The sequence below is a fragment of the Heterodontus francisci genome, chromosome 6 (genome assembly GCF_036365525.1).
Source record: "Heterodontus francisci isolate sHetFra1 chromosome 6, sHetFra1.hap1, whole genome shotgun sequence".
Lineage (NCBI taxonomy): Eukaryota > Metazoa > Chordata > Chondrichthyes > Heterodontiformes > Heterodontidae > Heterodontus > Heterodontus francisci.
Genome location: NC_090376.1, coordinates 24,810,989 through 24,827,141, shown reverse-complemented (window position 1 = coordinate 24,827,141; position 16,153 = coordinate 24,810,989). Strand labels below are relative to the sequence as shown.

General features: G+C 43.0%; 1 protein-coding gene across 4 annotated transcripts in view; it reads right to left on the bottom strand.

Annotated features, from left to right (window-relative positions):
- The window catches only part of tmem131 (transmembrane protein 131), a 217,679-nt gene that overhangs the window by 28,504 nt on the left and 173,022 nt on the right, over nt 1-16,153 (bottom strand). For all 4 annotated transcript variants that reach the window (XM_068033293.1, XM_068033291.1, XM_068033292.1 and 1 more), the window contains 4 exons: nt 15,579-15,765; nt 14,871-15,056; nt 13,769-13,927; nt 9,277-9,872 (listed from right to left, as the gene is read on the bottom strand). In XM_068033293.1, the coding sequence (XP_067889394.1) occupies nt 9,277-9,872; nt 13,769-13,927; nt 14,871-15,056; nt 15,579-15,765 (1,128 nt within the window). The remainder of the gene's footprint in view (nt 1-9,276; nt 9,873-13,768; nt 13,928-14,870; nt 15,057-15,578; nt 15,766-16,153) is intronic.

The following is a 16,153-nucleotide window of genomic DNA, read 5'->3' as shown; positions in this document are numbered from 1 at the left end:
TGACTATCGCTAATGAACTTATTCTTTTCAAGATGATTATAAATCCTGTCTCTTATAACCTTTTCCAACATTTTACCCATAACCAAAGTAAGGCTCACAGGTCTATAATTACCAGGGCTGTCTCTACTCCCCTTCTTGAACAAGGGGACAACATTTGCTATCCTCCAGTCTTCCGGCACTATTCCTGTCGACAATGACAACATAAAGATAAAGGACAAAGGCTCTGCAATCTCCTCCCTAGCTTCCCAGAGAATCCTAGGATAAATCCCATCTGGCCCAGGGGACTTATCTATTTTCACACTTTCCAAAATTGCTAACACCTCCTCCTTGTGAACCTCAATCCCATCTAGCCTAGTAGCCTGAATCTCAGTATTCTCCTCGACAACATTTTCTTTCTCTACTGTAAATACTGACGCAAAATATTCATTTAACACTTCCCCTACCTCCTCTGGTTCCACATCCCCTACCTCCTCTGGTTCCACACACAACTTCCCACTACTATCCTTGATTGGCCCTAATCTATCTCTAGTCATTCTTTTATTCCTGATATACCTATAGAAAGCCTTCGGGTTTTCCCTGATCCTATCCGCCAATGACTTCTCGTGTCCTCTCCTTGCTCTTCTTAGCTCTCCCTTTAGATCCTTCCTGGCTAGTTTGTAACTCTCAAGCGCCCTAACTGAGCCTTCACGTCTCATCCTAACATAAGCCTTCTTCTTCCTCTTGACAAGCGCTTCAACTTCTTTAGTAAACCACGAAGTTGCAGTTTGATATCTGTTTGATGGCATAACATTGGTGGTGGAAATCTAGAGCTGAATTGTATCTTCAAGAATATGGATGTTGGCCACATGCCTACAGATGGTATCCGTATGTAGATAAGGAGAAGGCAGCCAAGGATGGAGTGCAACGCACATCCCAAGTGACCATGCAGGCAGGAGCAGGAGAATCCAAAACATGCTATGTGCTGGCTGTGTTAGAATGTGTAGAAGAGGAAGCGAATGAGGACAGTGTAATGAAAGTGTGTGAGGAGGATGAAGAGATCAGTTTTGTCAAACCCCAGGAACAGCTCAAGGATGACGATAATGACAGAAAATGCAACACAGTTGCAGTTACAAAAAGATGGCAGTGTTCGTGTATTTGTCTCCGTACCATGAGCAGGACATAAACCAGACTGGGAGTGATGGGCATGGAGCTGGATGGTGATAAAATATTTCAGGATCTTAGTGAGGAAATTTAGTTTTGATAGGACAGATGAGTAAAGGGAAGCTCTTTGAAGAGCAGGATAATGACGACAATTTTGAAGGGGATGCCAATAACAAAGTCAGCTAACATGGTTACATTTCCAAGCCAAATTTGACTGTTCTGAAGTATTAATTTTAACACATCTACCATTTCCACATTCCTAATATTTTTAGTCTACTTATTCTGGAAAAGGACCAAAAAAATTTAATTCCTGCAAGGCAATTTTAGGGTTTATGAGTTCACCATATAAAATTAAAAATTGCTTTTTTGGCAGACATCAGGAAAGTTTCTCTTAAAACTATAATTTGCAGAGTGGTTGAGCACAATACCAATCACTATTATGATTGTGCTCATTTATAACATGCTACATTTTGTAGTGAACACCAGTTGCATATTAGGAAGATATATAAACTTATGATGCTTTAAATTCCTATTTTTAGGTTACAATTGGCTTTCAGATACAAGGAAGGCATGTTTCTCATGCAACTACCTCACTTCTACTCGAGGCCTGCTTTAGGTCGGGAAAAAGAACCCAACCCCGACCAAACCACAGCAGGCCAGAATCCCTCCGATTTTGCCCCGAGCCCGATCATCCCTTTACTTACCTTTCTGACATCAAACCTGCAAGAAGCTGCAGCGCATGCGCGATGACATCATAGTGACATCACACGCTCACTGCACAGACTCGGTTTCGTTCCGGACTCCCAGCTCGGGTAAGTTTTTTTTATTTTTTTAATACTTACCAGCAGAGCACTTACCGTGTGTCCCCGGCCTGACCCGACCCGAGCCCGAAAGCTGGCTCTGGGAGATGGGCCCAACCCGACCCGAACCCAACATGTCGTCTGGTTCGGGTTGGGTAGCAGGCCTCTAACTTCTACTGTACTTTTTTGAAGAAGCAAAAACTCAAATTCAAATCCCAACCTGAATCTGAGGACTCATCATTGGCCATTTTAATTTCCATCTGGTTTCCCTAGGCCCTCTGTTCTGAATTCACTGCCCTCTTTATAAAACTCTCTCTCATTGCCAATCCTCGAACTTGCCATCTAATGTGGTCTCCCTATTTCTACAATCTGATTTACAAGGTCACTTTACAATCACTTACTTGTGTTGGACATCCCACAACCCCCTTCCTTCTACATCTGTCCCTAGCAAAAAAAAGTCTCAAGTCATTTACAACAGCACTTGCGAGCTCCAAATTGCTGAGCCTTTGACCTATCATTTCCTGCAATACCTCTGCAGAGGCCAATTTGCTCAACCACTCCATATGCCCTCAGCCCAACCAAACACTCCAATCTTGTTTATTTCATATAACTAGGACAGTAGAGAGGGTTTTAAGCTAAATAGATTTGGGGGGTGGCAAGGGATGAAATGTGGGAAGATGTGATAATTTAAAAAGAGAGGAGAAGGCAAGAGCAAGATAGCAATAAGGGTAATGATAATCAGAGTGTGGCAGGAAGGGGAAGGGACACAGCGCACAAACTTAAGAGCGTGCCAGCAGACAAGGCGAGAAGTTGCGAACTAACAGGGAGGGGAGGAAGAATTTGGGTGAAGGGAGATTTAGAAATCTGAAGAGAAAGGTCAACGCATCTGAACAGTAAAGCGTTGAGGGTAAAGACAAACAGAATGAGACAGGAAGGGACAGCGTGTTTAGCAAAAGTTTACATCGCCAAATAAGGTCATTGCAGGGAACAGAAGTAAAAAATGAAATTAAAAAGGTTTTGTATCTGAATGCATGAAGCATCTGCAACAAGACTGATGAACTAGTGGCACAAATAGAAGTAAATGACTTAGATCTAATCACCATTACAGAGACATGGATACGTGGTGATCAAGGTTGGGAAATAAATATTCCAGGGTACACAATATTTTGGAAAGACAGATAGAATGGCAAAGGAGGAGGGATAGCCCTGATAGTAAAGGATGACATAAGGACATTAGTGAGAAAGGATCTGGCCTCAGAAGATCATGAAGTAGAATCAGTATGGGTGGAAATTCGGAATAGCATGAATCAGAAAACACTGGTGGGAGTAGTTTATAGGTCCCCTAAGAGTAGTTATACCACTGGACAGAGCATTAAAGAAATTATTGTGGCTTATAACAAAGGAAATGAAATAGCTGTGGGGGAATTTAATTTTCATATAGACGGAGACAATGAAATTGGCAAGAGTGGTCTAGAAGATGAGTTTGTTGAAGGTTTTCAGGACAGTTTCTTGGAGAAATATGTTGCGGAATCAACTAGGGATAAAGCTAAGATCTAGGATTGTGCAATGATGCAGGGTTAATTAGTAATGCCATTGTAAAAGATTCACTGAGAAATAATGATCATAATACCATTGAATTCCATGTTAAGTTTGAATGTGACATATTCCAATCACAAACAAGAATCTTAAACTTAAAGCCAACTACGTAGGTAAATAGATGAAAAGGTATGGCAGTAAATGAACAGTGGGAAACCTTAAAAGAAACAATTCAAAATGTTCAACAAAAATACATTCCTTTGGGGGAAAAAAACTCCAAGAAAGGCCCATCAGTGGCTCACTCAGGAGGTTAAGCATAGTATTAGATCAAAGGAGGCTTACATTGTTGTAAGAGAGTAACAAGCCGGAGGATTGGGAGTGTTTTAGAAACCAAAGGGCCACCAAAAAGTTGATAAGAAAAAAAAACAGAATGAGTAAACTAGCCAGTCATATAAAAACAGCTTTGATAAGTACATAATAAGGAAGAGAGAGTAGCTAAAGTAAACGTTAGTCCCTTAGATGCAGAGACAGGAGAAATCATGGGGATTGAGGAAATGGCAGAGGCACTTCACAGTGGAAGACAAGTTTCATACCAGAAATAAACAGAAACCTAGAGGCTAAAAAGGAGGAAATTAAGATCAGCAGGGATAAAGTACTGGAGGAACTTAAGGGAGTAAAATCTGAAATCCCTGAGACCTGGATGCCTACACCCTAGGGTTCTAAAAGATAGATGCAGGGATAGTAGATGTGTTAGCTATGACTTTCCAAAATTCCTTCAATTTCAGAATGGTTCCAGCAGATTGGAAGTTGGCAAATGTTGCACCACTTTTTAAGAAAAGGAGGGAGAAAACAGGGAACTTCAGACCAGTTAGCCTAACATTGAGAAAATGCTGGAATCTATTAAGGAAGTCTAAGCAATACACTTTGAAAAGCAGAGTGTGATTAGAACAAGTCAACATGGTTTTATTAACAAAGTGACCCGACAACGCAGTAGCCTGCTGATGTCAGAGCGCTCAAAGCTGCGCACATGCGCAAACGGTCTCCTGCAATCAGATGCTGTGCATGCGCAGCTTATGTCTTGCCAGGATTAACTGGTGCTCGCACAGGAAAATGCTCTTATCCCCAGTCATTCACTCCAGGCCACTTGGTCCCTGCTCTCCGGCCGCTCGCCCCTGCTCTTCCTCCCGCCATCGCTCCCCCCCCCCCCAATCCCTCCAGACGCTAGCTCTCGGCCACTAGCTCCTACATTCGATTGTTCTTCAACGCACCGCCCGCAGAAGCCAGGCGGGTCACGAGGGGCGATGTAGGAGTGAGTGGCCGAGAGGAGGGAAGCGGCGCAGCCCGCAGCTAGTGTCTGGAAGGATGGTGGTGGGGGGGGGGGGAATGCAGGGAGCGAGAGGCCGGAGAGCAGGATTACCTGGAAACTTCACTGAATTATGGAGGGCGTGCAGATTTATCAGAGGTGCTGTACTTCTGTTGGGACTTTAAACAGCACAACATACTCCGAGTATCAACTAAAACATGTCCATTGTGTGCTGCCATATTTGCTTATGAAATGACAGTCACCACTCCTAAAGTAATTCACATTAGGTAAATTATGACTAGGTACTATATAACTGGCGCATGCACAGGAGGGAACAGGGGACTGGTGGGGTGGGATGGAGGCAGCAATGGCAACCTTTGAGGGGATTTTTAGGTTGAAGTTGTTTTTCTGATCAATTGAACAGTGCCATCTTTAATACTGGCAGCTGCCTGAACCTCATACCAGCTAGTTGTGTTATCAGCAAACGCAGCCTTTTATGAAAGGAAAATCCTGTTTGACAAACTTAAGCTTTTTTTGAGGATGTAACTAGTAGGGTAGATAAAGGGGAACCAGTGGATCTAATATACCTGGATTTTCAAAAGGTATTCGATAAGGTGCCACACAAAGCATCAATAGGCAAGATAAGGGTTCATGGAGTTGGGGGTAATATATTAGCATGGATAGAGGATTGGTTAACAGACAGGAAGCTAAGAGTGGGCATAAATAGGGCATTTTCAAGTTGGCACACAGTGAATAGCGGAGTGCTGCAAGGATCAGTGCTGGGGCCTCAGCTATTTACAATCCATATTAATGACTTAAGATAGATTACTCTGTCTGTTCATTTAAGTTTGCTGATGACACAAAGGTAGGTGGAAAGGTAAGCTGTGGGGTGGACACCGAAGCTGCAAAGAAATATAGACAGGTTAAGTGAATGGGCAACAAGATGACAGATGGAGTATAAATGTAAGGAAGTGTGAAGTCCTTCACTTTGGTCAGAATAGAAAAGCAAATTTTTTTTTAAAAAGGTGTGAAACTGGCAAGTGTTGATGTTCAACGAGACTTGGGTGTACTTGTACAAGGAACACAAAGTTAGCATGCAGGTGCAGCAAGCAATTAGGAAGGCAAATGGCATGTTGGCCTTTATTGCAAGGGGTTTAGAGTACAGGAATAAAGTCGTCTTGCTACAATTGTACAGGATTTTAGTGAGACCGCATCTGGAGTACCACGTGTAGTTTTGGTCTCCACATTAAAGAATGTACATGCATTGGAGGCAGTACAGTGAAGGTTCACTAAATTGGTCCCTGGGATGAAAGGGTTGTCCTATGATGAGAGGTTGAGTAAATTGGGCCTAAACTCACTGGAGTTAAGAATCAGAGGTGATCCCATTGAAACATACAAGATTCTGAAGGGGCTGGATAGGGTAGATATAGATTGTTTCTGCTGGTCAAGGAATCTAAAACACGGGGGCACAGTCAGGATAAGGGCTGATCATTTAGGACTGAGATGGAGGAGAAATTTCTTCACTCAGAGGGTTGCGAATCTTTGGAATTCTCTACCCCACAGGCTTGTGGGCGCTCCATCATTGAATACATTTAAGGCTGGGATAGAGAGATATTTGGTCTTTCAGGGAATCAAGGGTTATGACGAGCAGGCAGGAAAGGGGAGTTGAAGCCCAAGTTCAGTCATGATTGTATTGAATGGTGGAATAGGCTCGATGAGCCATATGGTCTGCTCCTGCTCCTATTTCTTGTGCCCCCCCCTTTTGCTTAGTCAAGTCCAAATGGTACAGACCTGAGTGTATCTGGTGCAATACTAATTTCACCACTCATTACTAGGTCTGCTGGATCACATCAAGTGCTCATGGGCCTCACTTCTCTACCGAAACCACCCACTACTCTGGAGCATCTTGGAGAGCCGAGATAATTCCTGCTTTCTTCTCTTCACTGCCAAACAGTTCCTTAAACACCTCTCCTCAGTTCCTTTACTCTAACCTTCTAGTGAAGATCTTGGACTTCATTAAGATTGATGCCATCTAGTCAACACCTTCTATTGTTCTCTTCCCCAACACCTTGTCCATATCTGCTTTCTGCTCCTTTGATCCCATTACCACTAAGCTACTAACAACCCAACTTATCATGCTGATCTTCATGCTAACGGATACTGTAAGAGTTTACGTTCCTCAGGTATTGCCCCTCACCCCCACGTTACAAAATTGCCACCGCCCCCCTCTTCAAAAACTCAACTTTTTGTCCTTGCAAACTAGCTCACCATCTCCAATCTCCCTTTCCTCTCCAAACCCTTGAATGTGTTGTCACCTCCCAAATTTGTGTCCATCTTTACTGCAGCTCTCAATTTGTATTTCTCAAATCATGTTTCCACCCCTGCACAGAATTAGCCTGAACCAAAGTCACAAACAGAATTCTCGGTGAGACAGTGGTCATTCTTGACTTATGTGCAGCCTACGACACAGTCAACCACACCACCCTCCTCCAAAGCTTCTCCTTTGTTGAGCAGCTCAGTGGGATTGTTGCTTTGTTTCATTCTCACTTATCTGGTTTATAGCAAGAGCATCTCCAGCAATCACTTCTCTTCCTGCCCCTGCAGTGTTACCTTTGCAGTCTCCAGAGGATCTATCCTTGTCCCTTCCTATTCCTCGTCTACATGCTGCCCTTTGTCTACATCGACTGTCAACATGGGATCAGCTTCCACATGTATACCAAGTATACCCAGCTCCGGCTCTCCAGCTCCTGCTTGGACCCATATGCTCAGTCTGCTTGTGCAACATTGTCTAGAATGAGCCCCAATTTCCTCCAGATAAATTTAGATATAGGTAAGGCCAAAGCCATAGGGTAGAATTTTATCCTGTCTTTGGAGATGGGAACGGAGGCGTGAGTGGGCAAACAAAATGACAAGCAGCGGCCTGCTCGACATTGTCCTGCCATTTTGTCCGGGAAAACCTTTCCGCTCCAGGCCAATTAAAGCTCTCAAGTGGCCAACCACCTCCACTCCAATTTTGTTGAAGAATGAGGGGCCTGCCACTGCGTGGAGACATCAGGTGAGACCTAGCGGCTTCCTAGCAGGGTCAATGGGCTGTCCCTCCTTTGGGGGCATCCCTCCCCCCCCCCCCCCCCCCCATCCCATAATACCCCTCTCCCCAAGTCTCACCGGGGCCTGCCTGAGTGGCCCCCCACGACCCGAGTCCTGGGGTTTCTGACACCTTAGCTATGCAAGCCTCCAGTAGCACTCCCAGCAACTCTGATGGCAGGCAATTAATGTGCTAAACACCATTAAATTGAAATGGGGGTCCAAAGGAGGGCCGAGGCAGGTTCTCTCCCCCCCACCCCACCGCAATAAAACCCGACCCATTGTCTTCCATCCTTTCAACAGTTCCATATCCTGTCATTAATTCCATGCCAATCTCCAGTCACAGTATCAGACTAAACCAGCTATTAACTTCAATGCGCTATACGACCAAGAGCTGAGTTTCTGACCACATATCCTGTCCATTACATACCAAATATTTTCATCTCTACCTTCTCTCCCAACTGTCCCTGCTTCGACTCATCTTTTACTGAAATCCTCAACCATGCCATTGAATAGTCAATCTGAAAATGACAAACGTTCTCCTGGTCAGCCGCTTATCCTTCACTTTATCCCAAACTCTTGTGCTAGTATTCTATGCCACACTGAGTTCCACTCACCCACTGCTCTTATCCTCGCTGACCTACATTTATGCCTGATCCCCCAATGCCTCAAACTTAAAATTCTCATCTTGGTGTTTAAATTCTGTCATGGCTTCGCCCTCCCCATTGCTGTAATTGCCTCCAACCCCTCCATCAGCACCCCCCAAATTTTCCATTCCTCAGACATGTTTTTTTTGTGCAATTCTGGCCCCACCCCCAATATTAGCAGTCATGCCTTCATCTGTCTAGGCCACACAAAAATTCCTTTCCTAGAACACAGCGCCTTTCAGCTCCCTCTCCTCCTTTAAAACCCGCACCTTTGATCAAACCATAACCTAAGAAATGGGAGCAGTAGGCCATATGGCCCCTCAAGCCTGCTCCACCATTCAATAAGATCATGGCTGAACTTCTACCTCAATTCCTCTTTCCTGGCCTACCTTCATAGCCAATTCCTGTAATACCCAAAAATCTATCCATCTGAGTCTTGAATATACTAATCCACAGCACTCTGTGGTAAAGAATTCCAAAGAGTCTCAACCTTCCAAGTGAAGGAATTTCTCATGTTGGTCCTAAATGGCTGACCCCTTATCCTGAGACCATGAGCCCTAATCATGAGATCACCTCTCATTCTCCTAAATGCCAGAGAATATAGGCCAAATCTATTCTACATAGGACAGCCCTCTCATCCCAGGAGATCCTTCTTTGGCTCAAAACCAATATTTATGCTTTTGTGAAGTGCCTCAAGACTTCTTGTTAAATGTTTACGGCAATATATAAATGCAAGTTGTTGTCCACAGACAAAATGTTGTATTACCTTTAATTTTTGATGCAGGAGATGGAGGCTGTTCTGTGAAGACATCTGGTGATGGGGATTCAGGTAGTTCACATTCTCTGTCCACTGTATCTCCAAGGCTGGTGATATCAGAGTCCTCTGAGCTGTGCCTTGTATTTGCATTGTCTGTACATGAAGTAACAGGTGGTGACATATGTGACACAGTGTTCTCATTATGCAGCTCCTGTTGCTGAGGCACTGCTGGTAATTGTGGTAATGACTGTAGATCCTGTTGTATTTGTGTCTGTTGCTGGTATGTTTGATGAAACTGTCTGGATGTCTTCGATCGCCTGCTTGTCTGGCTCTGGGGTGGACTTGCTTCAGTGGCAATGGCATTTGCTTTTGTAGCAGATGTAATGGACACTGTTGGGGTACATGTTCTACCAGTGCTATTTGTGTTATTTGCTAAATTGTTTTTCAGTTTTGGACTATCAAAGTCTAAAGAGTTTCTGTTACTGTGCAACTGTGATGCAGCAGAGAACTGCTTGTGGTAGGCTACACTGGATCTTGAAGAACCACCTCCTCCAAATACTCCTCTTGAAGAATTGTGATTTGAATCTGATCCAAGTGCATTTAAACTGAAGAGAAACAAAATTTAATATGCATGAGAACTTACATAATTGTAGATTGATTTACTTATCTAAAATCTATATTTGAGCAGATAGGAATTACTCATAGTATTTTATTGCTGCACTGAAAAGCAATTATACAAACATACGAATTAGCAGGAGTAGGCCACTCAGCCCATCAAGCCTGCTCCGCCATTCAATAAGTTCTGGCTGAACTGATTACTCAACCTTTCCACCTACCCCCGACAACCTTCCACCCCCTTGCTTATCAAGAATCTATCTACCTCTGCCTTAAAAATATTCAAAAACTCCACTTCCACCGCCTTTTGAGGAGAATTCCAAAAGACTCAACCCTCGAGAAAAATTCTCATCTGTCTTAAATGAACAACCTCTTAATTTTTTTTTTTTTAAAAAGACAGTGACCCCCAGTTCTAGATTCTCTCAAGGGGAAACATTCTTTCCACATTCACCCTGTCAAGACCCCTCAGGATCTTATATGTTTCAATCAAGTTGCCTCTTACTCTTCTAAATTCCATGTTTGAAAGTGTTTTTTATTCACATGATGTTAGCCTAGACCGTCTGCACTGGTAAATGTCAGAGGAAAGGGGTAGGATAGCATAGCTTGCTGTAGTAGAGACAGTGCTCAAAGCCCACAAGTGCACACTTTCCAGCCAAAATTACCAGAAAGCAATAGGCTAAGGATATGGGATAAACCTTTCAGGACTGAGATGAGAAATTTCTTCACCCAGAGAGTGGTGAGCCTGTGGAATTCGCAACCACAGAAAGCAGTCGAGGCCAAAACATTGTATGTTTCCAAAAAGGAGTTAGATATAGCTCTTGGGTCGAAAGGGATCAAAGGATATGGGGTGAAAGCGGGAACAGGTTAACGAATTGGATGATCAGCCATGATCATAACGAATGGCAGAGCAGGCTCGAAGGGCCAAATGGCCTACTCCTGCTCCTATTTTCTATGTTTAAGTAACAGCAGCAGAGCCAATATTTACCCTTCCTTGCTCAGAGACGGCAAGACTACTGTAGCACATGACTGACACCCCAAGCTATATTGCCTAATTCAGACAGAGGATAAACCTGGAATCATCTTGACCCTTAGAACCACATCATGTGATCTGTCAATGTACATCAACAGACCAACCAGGCAAACATCGGCCGTCTCAAAAAAGGACCCACAAAAGAAATGTTACAGTATTTTTTTTTCTAAATTGCTAGCAAACAATTGTTTCTTGTATGGTGAAGTTAAAGTAAGGTGACAAAATCAATGTCTATTTGAAATGCATTGACACTAAGCACACATTGCCACTTTCTTAAATCGGAAAAAAAAAGTCAAGTATCAGAGCCAGTGTAAAAAAAAAAGATACATCTGAAGTGATGAAGCCCAGAATTAAAATGTGGGAGTTCATATAACATCTAGAAATTTGAGTTTTGCTCACGATTCCTAATTTTTCCAAGATCTCTCAATTAAATGACTTCATTTAATTAAGAGATCTTGCAAAATTTAAAACCAGAGGGCAGAGCCTACGTTTGAAAGGAGTTAAATCACAGTTGCCAGTCTTCAGCCAATGCGATTCACTCTGCGCGATATCAAGAAATGACAGAAGGGACTGGATACTGCAAAGGATACAGGCCCTGACAATATTTGGGCAATAGTACTAAAGCCCTCTGATCCAGAACTTGCCACGCTCCTAGCCAAGCTGTTCCAGTACAGCTACAACACTGGCATCTACCCGGCAATATGGAAAATTGCCCAGGTATGTCCTGTTCACAAAAAGTAGGACAAGTCCAACCCGGCCAATTACCGCCCCATCAGTCTACTCTCAACCAGTAAAGTGATGGAAGGTGTCATCAACAGTGCCATCAAGCAGCACATGCTTAGCAATAATCTGCTCAGTGATGCTCAGTTTGGGTTCCATCAGGACCACTCAGCTCCTGACCTCATTACAGTTTTGGTTCAAACACTGACAAAAAAGCTGAACTCCAGAGATGAGTTGAGAGTGACTGCCCTTGACATCAAGGCAGTAGTTGACTGAGTAGGACATCAAGGAGCCCTAGCAAAAACAGAGACAATGAGAATCAGGGGAAAAGCTCTCCACTGGCTGGAGTCGTACCTAGCACAAAGGAAGATGGCTGTGGTTGTTGGAGGTTAATCATCTCAGTCCCAGGGAATCACTGCAAGAGTTCTTCAGGGTAGTGTCCTAGGCCCAACCATCTTCAGTTGCTTCCTCAATCCTTCAATCATAAAGGTCAGAAGTGGGGATGTTCACTGATGATTGCACAATTTTCAGCACCATTCGCGACTCCTCAGATACTGAAGCAATCAGTGTAGAAATGTAGCAATTGACGACAACCAGGCTTGGGCTGATAAGTGGCAAGCAACATTCGTACTATAGAACTGCCAGGCAATGACCATCAACGAGAGAGAATCTAACCATCTCCCCTTGACTTTCAATGGCATTATGATTGCTGAATCCCCCACTATCATCCTGGGGGTTACCATTGACCAGAAACTGAACTGGAGTGGCCATATAAATATCATGGCTACAAGAGCAGGTCAGAGGCTAGGAATCCTGCATTGAATAACTCACCTCCTGACTCCCCAAAGCCTGTCCACCATCTACAAGGCACTCCACTTGCCTGAATGGGTGCAGCTCCAACAACACTCAAGAAACACTATACCATCCAGGACAAAGCAGCCTGCTTGATTGGCACCCCATCCACAAACATTCACTCCCTCCACCATAGACACACAGTGGCAGTGTGTACCATCTACAAGATGCACTGCAGCAACGCACCTTCGATAGCACCTTCCAAACCCATGTCCTCTACCAACTCGAAGGACAAGGGCAGGAGATGCATGGGAACACCACCACCTGCAAGTTCCCCTCCAAGTCACGTACCATCCTGACTTGGAACTATATCACCATTCCTTCACTGTCACTGGGTCAAAATTCTGGAACTCCCTTCCTAATAGCACTGTGGGTACACCAACCCCACAAGGGCTGCAGCAGTTCAAGAAGGCATCTCACCACCACCTTCTCATGGGCAATTAGGGATGGGCAATAAATGCTGGCCTGGCCAGTGAAGTCTACATCCTCATAATCGAATAAAGAAAATTGAAAACTAATCAGTGTACATGCTATTCCAGTGAGTGAGCAGTAAATCTATGCAATAGGCTTGAGGGAGATAGTGGAAGCAGATAGTATCGATTATTTCAAATGCAAATTAGATACTTATTTCAGATTATACGTTGGGATACAATATAGGAGCGATCTCAGACATGACAGATGTTAAGGCTCAGCATGCTTGGGAGGAACAAGCAAATTTGCACCTACAGATCCCAAAGCTTTCCGTCACAGGGTATTCCCAACTCATCTGGGTCTGTTGTAGACTAATTGAGAGATTGATTGCCATGATCAATTATTTCATTATCACTATCATGTGACTCCCAAGATGGTAGACGAACCTTGGTGTTTTTCTCATCTAGCAATTCTTATGTTGCTACATTCTAGGATACACTGACTCTTGTAGGATGAATGAGTCTAAAAATTCCAGCAAGACGACTTTGGCAACATTTTAACATGTATGCCATGAATGGAAATATATTATGACACTTTCCTCATTAGACATTGCAGATTTGACAGATTATTTGAATTGGTCACTGTAAATCAATGACCATGATAACATGCGCTGCAAGGCAGAACACTCCTACTGTTAATAGCATATCCTCCACTCAGAACAATCTCACAGGAGCCAACCTGTTTGTAAATAAAAATTAAGTAAAATATATGGGGAAAAGTATGTCAGAATTAACAAGCTGCAATCAGATCAATGCAAGCAATATATTCCTACAAATCCAATGAAAATCACATCTCAATCATGATTATACTTACTTTCCATCTGATGAAATACCAACTATTCTCCTGAGATCGAATGTCCTTCCCATGTCGAAGGGAGGATTGGACCCCTCTAAAGACAGACGCCTTTTGAAGGGCTCCCATATTCCTTGAGCTTCTAAATAAGCTGTTCCAATCACCAAAAGGAACAAAACACTGGAAAAGAATAATTACAAACCAAATAAAAGATATATAATACAAACTATTCATTTCAATACTTTACCCTTAGCAGGTAAGGAAACCAAAAAGGGGAGAGGTTTCAGCACAAGTACACCCTTCAAATGTACTTATTATTAGGGTAGCTCCTACGTGGCAGAAGATATGCTATTTAGCAGATGTTTTGGATGATCTTTTTCTTACTTTCAGACACTACCTGAGCAACGGAGGGTTGTCTGTGCTGCTCAAAGAACTTTTACCAGCTATTACATTTGAGGGCTCAAAACCATGCTTGCTATTATCCATCAACCAACTAGTGAATAAGCCACCTATTGGGGGAGCAAGCAAACAGGGTCTATTTGGAATCATGGTGCCTTCAAGATGACAAACCAGACGAAGGAATTCCAAACTAACTTTGCTAGAATCTGTAATTTGATACACAAACCAGGCAGTGCTTCAGAGCATTGATAACTGACCAGCTGGTCTGGGTTACTAATGGAACCAGAATGTGGTAAGATCACTTGAAGGTGGCATACTTCACACTTGACTCCAAATAGTCCTGCAAGCAGTTGCCCTAAATGATGGTCTTTGCTAGGTAAGCAGCAGAGAGCTTACCAGTGCTCTGAACTGCATCATTTGGCTGTGGAATGCCAACTATGTGCAAGGGTAAAGCCTTCACTCTGCCAATTGTGCCCAAGTTCTTTGTCCTTAGGAAAGTGGGGTGTGTCCCTGTGGATAAAGAGTGTGCACGCTATTGAGCAAATCAATTCTACAGATGTAGATTCCTCATTAGCTTTGTTCGCAGAATGAAACATGGTGAGGGCATCAATGTTGAACAGTTGGCGTACAAAATTGGTTTACTTTTTTTAAAAAAATCAAGGCACATGTATAAGAATATATTCAATGGTAGGTTTTGAAATGGTGCAAAGTGTATAATAGATACCTCATGATTCCTGAGATGATCACATACAGTCCCAGCTCCCAGTTGGGTCTAGGCAGGGCCTCTGCACATGTTGCCAACATATGATAAGGAAGTGATGCATTTAATACAAACACAAATTGGGAGCCTCCTGCTGTGATAAGTTTTAGTTCACGGATGACTCTGGAGGCAGTGAAATCTGGTGTAAACCTGAAAAGAAGAATGCCAGGTCCCACATAAATGGATCATGATCATAAAACCAACAGATTAAAAGCATTAAAAGGCAAAAGCATTGCAAATGTATCTTATAGTACTGCAGACCAAGCTACACTTTAACCCATATAATACTAGAATGACATTGGGTGGTTAAAAGTAGATGCCAGGAAGTTTACAGATTTAGAGCCAATCAATTGTTTAAGCTGAAATTGGATGAAGCAAGCACAATTTTGATTGCCCTGGTTACAATCCATTTCTTTAAAAAAAAATAAACGGCTGTTGGTAATAACACTGGGAAGTTTATTCCTGGGTTGCCACAGTCTGTGTGAAAACTGTGTTGTAAGCAGGCAACATTAAGATCTTACTTAAAATCCAATAATGAAAGCAGCACTGGGACAGTGAGCTACTTTTGAAAAGCCACATTTCCAAATTAATGGCAGCGTAGGCATTGCCAAGTATGCAACAGCCCTTTAAAATATCCAAAGTAAGCCAAAACAGAGAAGCTAAAGGACTCACAATATAATAATGTCTTTAGAGGCATTTGGTTTTAGTGCAAACTCTTGACAGTTTACAACTTTGAAGCCATATCCTTCACAGATGTATCCACTGATTTCCATAGACTTGACAAGAACTGGAAGTTGTCCTGTATTTTCTACTTTAAAAACTCTCTTCAATGTGAAGTTTGGCTCTTTCATTTTCAACTCTGCAATTTAAAAAAGTTAAACTTTCAATGAAATATGTAAACATGCAAGACTTCCTTCAATTTTTCCAATTCTGTATTGAAAGCAGTGACTCTTTCTGGGTTACAATTCCATGGGGTTCTAGAAACCCATCCAGTACCTCATCCAACCACTCTTCATATGAGCCTAGGTGGTTAATGTCGCAAACAACTGTGGGTGGCCTTGTGTCAGGTCCAATCTTTGCCTCACGGGTACCATTTCCTATAGCATTAAATTTGAATCAGGACCTGGAGCTAATTTCCTCCTTCAAGTGCAACCTGCTAATTAAGCATAAGCCAAATATTGAGCCTAGAACCTTCCTGGTCTGTGTGGCATATTACCAGTCTGAACAATGCATTTACCCAGTAAGCC